Genomic DNA, 9,970 nt, shown 5'->3' on the forward strand with positions numbered 1-9,970 from the left:
CTCGTTTTTAGAAGAAGGTAAACTAGAGTAATTCAAAACACCAAGTTATGATGCAATAATTAATTCAAATCAAGTGGTAATTCTCTATCCATACAAGTATATAATTTAGATAAGAATAAAGAATGAAAATCCATAAATAAATAATAGAAAGAAAAAGTCAGAAACATCGGATTTTTATATAGGATATAGCTTCATGGTTTTGTAAGTTAAGAAACCATTGTGATTTGTAACTACAGAAACCATTGAGATTTGTAACTATATCAGCCAAATTACTCAAATTAGATCAATCCCCTTAATTAGTAAGAAAAATTTTAAAATTCATAAATAATAAATTTTTTTTAAAAAAAAAAAAAAAAAAGGAGAGAAAAGGGAGAATAAGAAGTTAAGAACTAAGAAAGACACTTTATTACTAAGGAGAAAGTATTTACCTCTCTCCTATACTTATAGGAGGTTATAACAATTTTCTTTATTGACCACCGCGCACCCTTGGTGCGGTGGTTACTCCACAAGTATAAATGCTTGTGGGGTGTGGGGGGCAAGAGCTGGGGTTCAAGTCTCCAGGAGGGAGTTTCACACACATATACACTTAGATTAGGTTAGAGTAGAATTTTATCTTGTATCAAAAAAAAAAAAAAAACAATTTTCTTTATTACAGATTTTTGTAGTTGTTTAATTTGTATGGTAATACCCAATTTTTAAAAATAAAATAAAGTAAATTACATTTTCCTTTAGAAAAGATTTCCATTTTTACACCCTAAAATTACATTAATTTTACCCTTTTTGAAAAATTCCATTCAATTCTTCACCTCCTCAACCAAGCCTTAAATCTGTAAATTAAAAGTCCCCAAAAAAGACAAAAAGTCAAAACCTAAGAATATTAATTTAATTATATATTACGTATCCAAAAATCAGTAGCCCCAAACAAGGAATTACACCCCACCAACTTCAAAATAGTATCCAATAATCTTAAATACAATCCAACGTGTGAAAATCTCATTGGCTGCCAAGATGGGAACAAAATAAACGCCACATAATATTTCAATACCGACTGCATGCCCTCTTCGTGTCTTTCAAAAAACGGCTCTGTCTCTCTTTTTAGTTATTACTTATCCCCATACTACAAAAAACGCTCTCTCATTAAATACATATATTATCTCTCTTTTTCTCTCTCTCTCTCTATTTGTTTGGTTCTTTCTTTGTATATGTTTTTGTATTGAGAATTTTGTGTGTCTATCTAGCTAGAGGAAATTAAGAGAGAGAGAGAGAGATCATCATGGGTAGGAAGAGAAGTTCACCTATGAATGTGTTGTCTGAATGGGTGAAGAAACAATCTATGAGGATGAAGATCTGTCTTGGTGCAATGGTTGCACTTTTAGCTTTGGTGGCTTTGAAGCTTACCATCCATGATCACAACCACTTCTTCATTGGCTCAGAAATCATCCATGCTTTGGGGATCTTCGTCTTGATTTACAAACTCAAAACCAAAAAGACTTGTTCTGGTACATGCATCTATGTTTATATACCTGCACTGCATGTCTCTTCCTAATCTAAATTATATCTCTCATCTTTATTTTTATTTTGTTTAGGAAACCCAGAAGATGTTTTTGTTGAATTGTTTTGTCTGGTATGTTGAATTATCATTTTTTTTATTTACTTCTTTTTAGAAAAAAATTATCTTTTTAATTTGTCAACATATTTTTTTAGATTCTATGTCGTTTGGTAGAATCTCATAAAGTCCATAAATTTTCAATTGTTAAATTTGACTATTTAAATTTTAGATACTATTCAAATAGATTTTGTATTTTTTGGACAAACAAATTATCCTTTTTAGTCTGTTCCATGACCTTTTCAGTTCTTACTTTGACCCAGGTCAATTCTTACATTTTGATCCATAGAGTTTGGAGTAAAATAACATCATTAGGTGTACTTTTAATGGAATCCTAACAATTTCACTTTTAATCCAATCCAAACCTTGGAAAGTCAAATGTAACATCTATACTACTATTTAAGGGTTTCCCTTGTTTAGATTGAACATTTTTTTTGTTCCAAATTATTTCCACAGTCTACATTTAAGTAGAAACAAAACTAAAAAGAAAAAAACTATAATTGGTAAAAATACATCTTTAACTTTCATGTATTGCCTACAAAATAGGAACATTTTTATGTTGGTTTTTTCAAAATTCAATCTGAACTACAAGTTGAAGTTGTCATTCACCGGGTTTTTTTTTTTTTTTTTTTTTTTTTTTTTTTGTGGTTGTCGGGTTTGACTAATTATTTTATAGTTTTTTTTATGATTGGAAAATATAGTAATCCCAAATTATAATAAATGTAAATTATTAATTTTTACCTAAAAAAATAGAAAATCCTTTAAGCACGCACTCATGCACGTGCTTAGAGGCTAGTATCAATTAAAAGTATGTGCACGCACTCATGCACGTGCTTAGAGGCTAGTATCAATTAAAAGTATGTGGACTAAATTGTGATCTGACCAAAATTGTAAGAGGTAAATTATAATTTTCCATTTTATTTTTTTTCCACAAAAAAAAAAAATTGATTTTCTTTATATTTTATTGACTAAACATCATGTCTACAGAGGGCATGCATATCTGGGATTTAAGTTTGTATCAATGATCATTCCTTTTTAAGATTTCTAAGGGAGAAATAAAAGAGTGATGATCCATGAAAATTAGCTATTAAGGTAAGTAGCACAGCTAGGATCAGTCCTTTTTTAGTTTTCTAAGGGGGAAATAAAAGAGTGATTATTTATGAAAATCAGTTATTAAGGTAAGTAGCACAGCTAGGATTTTAATTTAGGGGAAAAGATTAAAAGATAATTTAAAAATTTATTAATTTAGAACTTATCAAAAAGAAAAATATAATTAACAGAAAAATATAAACTAATATAATTAACAAAAATAACTAACAATGAAACAAAACAAAATTTTGTTATTATACAACATATTATGCGGATGCAATTTGTAATTTGTGATAACTCGGTGGTAATAACATCTTTTGTGGTACTACAAGTTTCTAGTTCAGACCATCTCAAGCCCCCCCCCCCCCCCTAATCCCCCTACCTATATAAAAAAATGGATGTGTGTACAGCTTACCGATTCAAGAAAAACAATATTTTATAATGCAATGTTGCATATGGTTATGAGAATTTGGGATGTGGAATTAGAACTTGAGGTCTCTATTTCAATTTATTATTTTCTTCCTTTATACACCAAAATCAACCCAAACTTTTTTTTTCCATAACCTGTTTAGCACATATTGGGGGCCTGTTTGGTCGTGCCTTAGAACTTACTATTTAAGCAGTTTTATGGAATAATAAGAAATTTTGTAAATGGCTCATGTTTGTGGTATTATATATTGAAAACATGCTACCATATGCTATTCTGCTAATTTCGGAGAATAGAAAGCTTGAATGATGGGAAAACAAAAAGCTTCAATGAAATTTTTTTCTAAACTAGTTAGTGCAAATTATTTCATATTATGTTCTTGTTTTTTCCTTTTTTGTCATGTGACTCTTAACAACTAAAAATTGTTTTAATGAGAGAAAGGTTTCTCTTTCCATTGCATTTCTTGAAGTCATGTAAGGTTTCAAATGTGACAAGCGCGAAACTTTTTATGTGTTGAGTTCAACCTATTAAGTTTGAGTAACCTATTAAAGTATCGATTCCATTTGATTGGAAGAAGAAGGATAGGAAGGAAGCTCCAATTGGAGCATACATTACACAGTGTATTGGTAGTTTCAATAATCATGTTTTGTTGCCTTGTTTAGGCCTCTCATTAAAGACTCAAGAACTTACAGCTCTGTTCCTAGCTGTAAGATTGTTCTGTAGTACTATTATGGAGGGTGACATTCACACAATTTTAGATTTAACCACCCTAGTGTCAACATTATGGGTTATATACATGATTCGGTTCAAGTTGAAGTCAACCTACATCAAGGAGCTTGACAACTTGCCCTTATATTATGTGGTAACAACATCTCAGCTTGTTCTGTTCTTTATATTGTAGATTTAAACATTTAGTCTATATTCATTCCTTTGAATTTTTCATGATTTACATTCCTTATCCTTGCTATAATAAGTATTTTTTAGAGGAGATAAGCAAAGAAAAAACAATTAGAATCATTGCCTTTCTGCTTTTGATTTAGTATCAAGATTATTAAACATACTGTTAGGAAATTATCTTATGTGGTAAACAATAATTCCTGATTCATTTGTTTCTCCTTAACTATTGCAATGAAAGTATAGCCAAGGAGACTACATTTATAAGAGCATCAGACTACTTGTTTGGAATGTCTACATTGTGCAATCTGTTGTATTTTACATGTTTGACCTTTTGTTGAATGCTCATCTTTTTAGCTAAATGTAATTAGTCGCTATAAAATATTCCCTAACAGTTGAAATTAGTATGTGTTTAGAATTCTGTCAAGGATCTAGTATTTTTCATGATTTACATTCCTTATCCTTGCTATAATAAGTATTTTTTAGAGGAGATAAGCAAAGAAAAAACAATTGGAATCGCAGAATTGCCTTTCTGCTTTTGATTTAGTATCAAGATTATTAAACATACTGCTAGGAAATTACCTTATGTGGTAAACAATAATTCCTTATTCATTTGTTTCTCCTTAACTATTGCAATGAAAGTAAAGCCAAGGAGACTACATTTATAAGAGCATCAAACTACTTGTTTGGAATGTCTACATTGTGAAATCTATTGTATTTTACATGTTTGACCTTTTGTTGAATGCTCATCTTTTTAGCTAAATGTAATTAGCCACTGTAAAATATTACCTAACAATTGAAATTAGTATGTCTTTAGAATTCTGTCAAGGAACTAGTATGGGATGGTATATTAAAAAATTGTTTTTCCTTAGCTCTTTTTTTTTTTTTTTTTGCATTGCTCCTTTGTATATGTTGAAAGGATGTATGTTGTACCATCGTATGGAACAACATAAGCATTGATGTCAAGTTATTTAGCCATTCTTTCAAAATGTCTTATTAATCTTTTGCATGTTTTATTGATATATTGCATTGAACACTCATAATGACTATCATTTAATCTTAGATATTCAAAAAAAAAAAAAAAAAACATCAGATAGCTGTTCTTTAAGCATGTATAAAGAAAGATGAATTTAGAATGTTCTACTCATTATTCTATGACAGGTGGTGCCTTGTGCTATCCTTGCCATACCTATCCACCCTTTTACACCTCATTTTCTCATCACTCGAATCTTTTGGGCATTTGGTTTGTATTTGGAAGCCGTTTCAGTGCTGCCTCAACTTCGTTTGATGCAAAATGCAAAGGTCTTAGCTTCGTTCCTCTCTTTACAATACACTCAACTGTTTATGGATTTCTAAGAATTACTACCAATTGTTTCATTCTGGCATATTTTTTCAGATGATTGAACCATTTACAGCCCATTATGTGTTTGCACTGGGAGTTTCAAGATTTTTGGCATGCGCTCATTGGATAATTAAGGTGAGACCTTGTAGGATCACATAAAGTGTTAGTAGTGTATGTTTTGCATGAGCAACTAAATATTCCTTAATTTCACTAATAACATTCTTACTTTATTCGAGTTTTGAAAAGTATTTAGGGGGAAGAACATTATTGCCTGGACTAGCTAAATGACATCTTTACTAATATTGTTCCAATAAAAGAAATATAGAGAACAAATCATATTTAAAAACAAACTATATCCTCATGGCTTTGTGAATCTAATCTGGGTATTTGTCCTCCCTAATATCAAAGTTTTATAAAACAAAGACACTTCATTGGTTTACAATTGGAAAGTTCATAAAATTGTTTGATTTAGAGTTCAACTTTACTGATACAATGTTTTATAGTCATATAGTATTTGCAAGTATATAGCTTCTTTTACTTCAGAGGGCAATCTTATTGTTGGCATTGGATTCTCTACTTATTTTGCAATATATACACTATCAATAGTTGGTTTTGAACAAACTACTCCATTCTATATTTCCATAAGGTTTCAACATTTGTTATGCTTGGGGACCCCATATTAGAATTTTTTTTATTTAACCCAAGGGTTTGTTCTGGTGGTTCCAATTTCTCATGAGATCTACAAGGTCTTGATTTAGAAATCCTAGCCTACATCTTAGGTTCACTCCCAAGGGATTCCTTTCTATAATTATGTGGTGTGTGTAGGATAGGGAGACTACACCCACCCAGGGTAATAGTCAGATACTTAGGGGCTTTGAATACCCACATTAGCAACAAAAAAAAAAGTACATATATTAGCATTGTTAATTTATCTTTAAGCAATCCTCCACCACACTTGGATTAAAGTTTAACTTCCAAGCACTAACTCATGTGATGCTCTCCTTGGGTATGTGAATGTATATCTCAACACTTATTTATTAATCTTACTTCTCCCCCTATGAGTCTATGACTGCCCTAACTTGACTGAAAAAGAGCATCCTTGTGCTAATTGGTTCCAGAAATTTGCACCATGTCACTAAGAGCATTGTTACTCAATTGATTTGTACCTCTTAAAGTTTCCAAGGTTTAGATCCCCCTCTCAATTTTAATTATTGAATTATCAAAAAAAAAATTTCAGTAACAGGAATTTGCACCATGTCAAAATTCAGGCCAGTTAGCATTCAAAACAAAAGCATATTATCTTATTAGTTATGAATTAAGCCGTCGGAAACATCAAGGTAATTAAAATCAATTCACAACACTTCAATCTAATCTGTGACATTAGGCCTATATCATCATCCTTAGAATAACAAGAAATGAGACTATCTATGCTTATCTAAAGTTATTAGTGACATGAGCGTTGATTAATTTCTCACTTTTTTGCTTCATTCATTAGTCTATGCAAAGTCCTATGTAGAAAGATAAAGCAAAAATTTTGCAAAATTCACCACCTATATCATTATGTTGTGCCTTAATATTGTGGTAACAAATGCAATATTTTTGCCATTCGCAAGCAGATTTATGAGACCCGTGGGAGGTATTTGTATTTGATTGGTAGCGGCTACATTTGGTTCTCAGCTGCTTTCCTCTCAGAAATAGTCCAAACATTCATCTTGGCTGACTTTTGTTACTATTACATCAAGAGGTAAGTCCCCTTCCATATGTAATTTTTGTTATCAACCTGTGTTGCCCTCCAACATATATCTAATTATGTCCCATTGTCTATGCCCCTCCTATCTTTCAATTTGCAGTTTCATTCAAGGCCAACTTATAATGAGGATGCCAGTTTAGAAATCAGTCTTGGAGATTGTAACAACGTACATTTGGTTACCTACATTGGCTTCTAATTCAAGCACACATTGAAATGAAAGTGAATGTTCAAAATTTTGACCCTTACTATCTTTGTCTTTCCCTGTTTTTTTCTTTCTCATGCTATAAAATTTACAAAGATTAGGGCTACATTTTATAAGGCTTTGATTTTTATATCTTAATGAGTTGACCATGCATCATATTCCCTTACCCCCTTCTTTCTTTCTTTCTTTCATTCATTCTATCTTTCTTCTTTTTTTGTGTGCATCATGAGCCCTCATTTTAAGGAGTTCACAAATTTCATCATATAGAATCTTTATGTGATGTTAAGTTACAATCAAAATGGCCAAAAAAAGTTGTTTCATAAAAGTTCTTTCATGCATTTTGTTTTTTGTATCAGCTTTTTTTTTTTTTTTTTTTTTTTTTTTTTTTTTTTTTTTTTAAATTGAACAAAACTAGTTTTTTTCTTAAAAATAAGCTAACTTTTATCTTTTTGTCACACATTTTGCATTTAAGTTTTCAAAAATTATATCTTTTGTCTCATATTTAGCAAATAAATTACCAAAAAATTACCAAAAAGCATGGGGATACAAACAGACAACAGCTTTTTGGTTTAGCATTTTGGCTTATTTGTTTATGCTTAGCTTTTTTAAAACCTTTAGGTACAATTACACTTCAAAAAAATTTCAACAAACAAGCAAATAAGGAACCAGCAAAAAAATTCTTCTCCATGGGCACAAAAGGAGTGAATAAAAGCCTATTATATCTAAGATACAACCTTGGCATGAGATTTTATTTTACATTTACTGAACCAGTAAAGGTAGTCATCACTTATAAATATAGTTTTTATTTTTATTTTTGGGTAAAATGCAAAACTGACCCTTTAAGTTTCTTTAGATTTCATTTCAATCCTCTAATTTTGTTTTTATTCATTTCAGTCCTCTAACTTTCAAGTTTATTCAATTAAGGCTTTTTCATCAACTTTTGCATTTTAGAGGGTTAGTTTTGCATTTTAGCCTTTATTTTTTTATAAATTGTTATAGGAATTTGAACATTGGTTCTCCTAATAAAAAAGAGCAGTCAATCTTACTGAGCTAGGCTCTTGGCATGAATATAATTATCTTAGATCAAGCTTTCTTTGTGTGACAATCCTAAATTTTCATTCAAATACGATTGTAAACCATTTCTAGAAAGAAAGGTAATTAAATTCAAATTAAAATAGGTTGGATCAATTTGCAATTTGTTTAAGCTGATAATAAATTAGTAATGACTTCAGGGATTTGGTTGTCTCAAATCATATCATATTTTGGGGTTAGACTGATTGGGCTAGACTTGATAAAAAACTTTATGCCATTATTTTGGGGTTGGGCTTGACTTTTAACCTTTTTTTTCTTGCATCAAAATTTCTACTCCCATAAAAGAGGTGTGCTCTTCTTCCTTACTAAGAAGAAAAAATTGTCATGACTCAAAATTAAAACAAACAAATTAATTTAAAATGAAAATGGCAGTTTATCATTCTGTATATCTCTCTCTTGACATGCTTTTTGTGATTTATTTTCTTAACAATTAGAACCACCCCCCCCCCCCCCCCCCCAAAAAAAAAAAAAAAAGGATCCCTTACTGAGTGGTTAAGCTCACTCACTTCTTGCTCCACATTTCAGATAAGTGCAGTGGACCTTTGTAAGGAACCGAGTTGGTGATTGTTAAGAGTTATATGATTAGAGACTACACAATATTAAAAGAATATGTTATTTTAATCCTTTGCTATGATTTTTGAGATTGTAAACTCGTTACACTCTTTAGATGATTATGTATTTGGAAGCCTTTATTTGTCATGTTCCATAGTGTGATGAAATTTTTGTGAGATTTATTGTTTCTAGTATTTGAATGATAGTTTTTCTCAACAACAACCAAAAAAAAAAAAAAAGAGGCAAATTACATATTTGGTCCCTAAGCTTTACACTATATGTCAATTAGGTCATTGACTTTTTAAATGTCTTAATTTGGTCCCTAACCTTTTAGTATTGTGGGGGAATGGTAGTGGTACACTCATGCTTGTGCCAAGCGCTTATAAAGCATGAGTGGGGCGCTTCTCTTGCCAATGTGGGACTGTACTCAAAGTCTTCCCATGTTGCTTGAGGACAAAATCGTGCGGGCTTGGCTCCCCAAAGCAGACAAACAAGCTTGCGGGTGGTCAAGAACAAAATCCTCCCCCACAAAAAGGCGCTTTTGAGGGTATGTGCCTGTCAAGAGTATTGTCCGCTTTGGGGTAGGGTGGGATTGGCTTAGCCATGTCCCGGACCTGCAACCCGCACGGCTTTGTTACCCCAAAGAGGCAAGCTGTAAAGGCCCAAGAATCTCGTGGAGTAGGGAATAAGCCCAAGCAAAGAAAGGGTCATGTGGCCCAACTAAAAGTGTTGAAATGGAGCAAAATTTCAACCCAAAAAGGTCCCCAGCAAGAGGCTTGAAAGTGGGCAACCAACCCTTGTTCATCCCTAACCAAAGTACAACTAGAGACCCTACAAGAGAACCAAGCCTTTGAGAATGAACTAGGGGCTGTTCCATCAATTTTCTGTCACCCTCTACCTGACGTGAACAGTGCCAGATGGCTGTCATATCAGCTGAAGTCTAAAGGATGATGGAACTCCATCGTCTTCCTCAAGACTGTACCTCCAGCAAAAGGGGAGCTGAAACCAAATTGTCT

The 9,970-nt window shown here is 31.9% G+C and overlaps 1 protein-coding gene across 1 annotated transcript; it reads left to right on the forward strand.

The window, feature by feature from the left end:
* The first annotated feature begins 1,229 nt into the window (after nucleotides 1-1,229).
* LOC126700537 (uncharacterized) lies at nucleotides 1,230-7,304 on the forward strand. The gene is made up of 6 exons (XM_050398737.1): nucleotides 1,230-1,499; nucleotides 3,785-3,984; nucleotides 5,178-5,318; nucleotides 5,413-5,493; nucleotides 6,975-7,102; nucleotides 7,209-7,304. Exons 1-6 carry the CDS (start codon nucleotides 1,274-1,276, stop codon nucleotides 7,246-7,248), a joined length of 816 nt encoding a protein of 271 aa, XP_050254694.1. The 5' UTR covers nucleotides 1,230-1,273; the 3' UTR covers nucleotides 7,249-7,304.
* The last annotated feature ends 2,666 nt before the right edge of the window (nucleotides 7,305-9,970 follow it).

Source organism: Quercus robur, chromosome 9 (genome assembly GCF_932294415.1).
Source record: "Quercus robur chromosome 9, dhQueRobu3.1, whole genome shotgun sequence".
NCBI classification, from domain to species: domain Eukaryota; kingdom Viridiplantae; phylum Streptophyta; class Magnoliopsida; order Fagales; family Fagaceae; genus Quercus; species Quercus robur.

Coding starts and splice junctions, on each gene's coding strand:
- LOC126700537 (XM_050398737.1), top strand. CDS start 1,274: ATGGGTAGGAAGAGAAGTTCACCTATGAATGTGTTGTCTGAATGGGTG. Junction 3,985..5,177: donor ACTTGCCCTTATATTATGTG/GTAACAACATCT, acceptor ATTCTATGACAG/GTGGTGCCTTGTGCTATCCT. Junction 7,103..7,208: donor TGTTACTATTACATCAAGAG/GTAAGTCCCCTT, acceptor TTCAATTTGCAG/TTTCATTCAAGGCCAACTTA.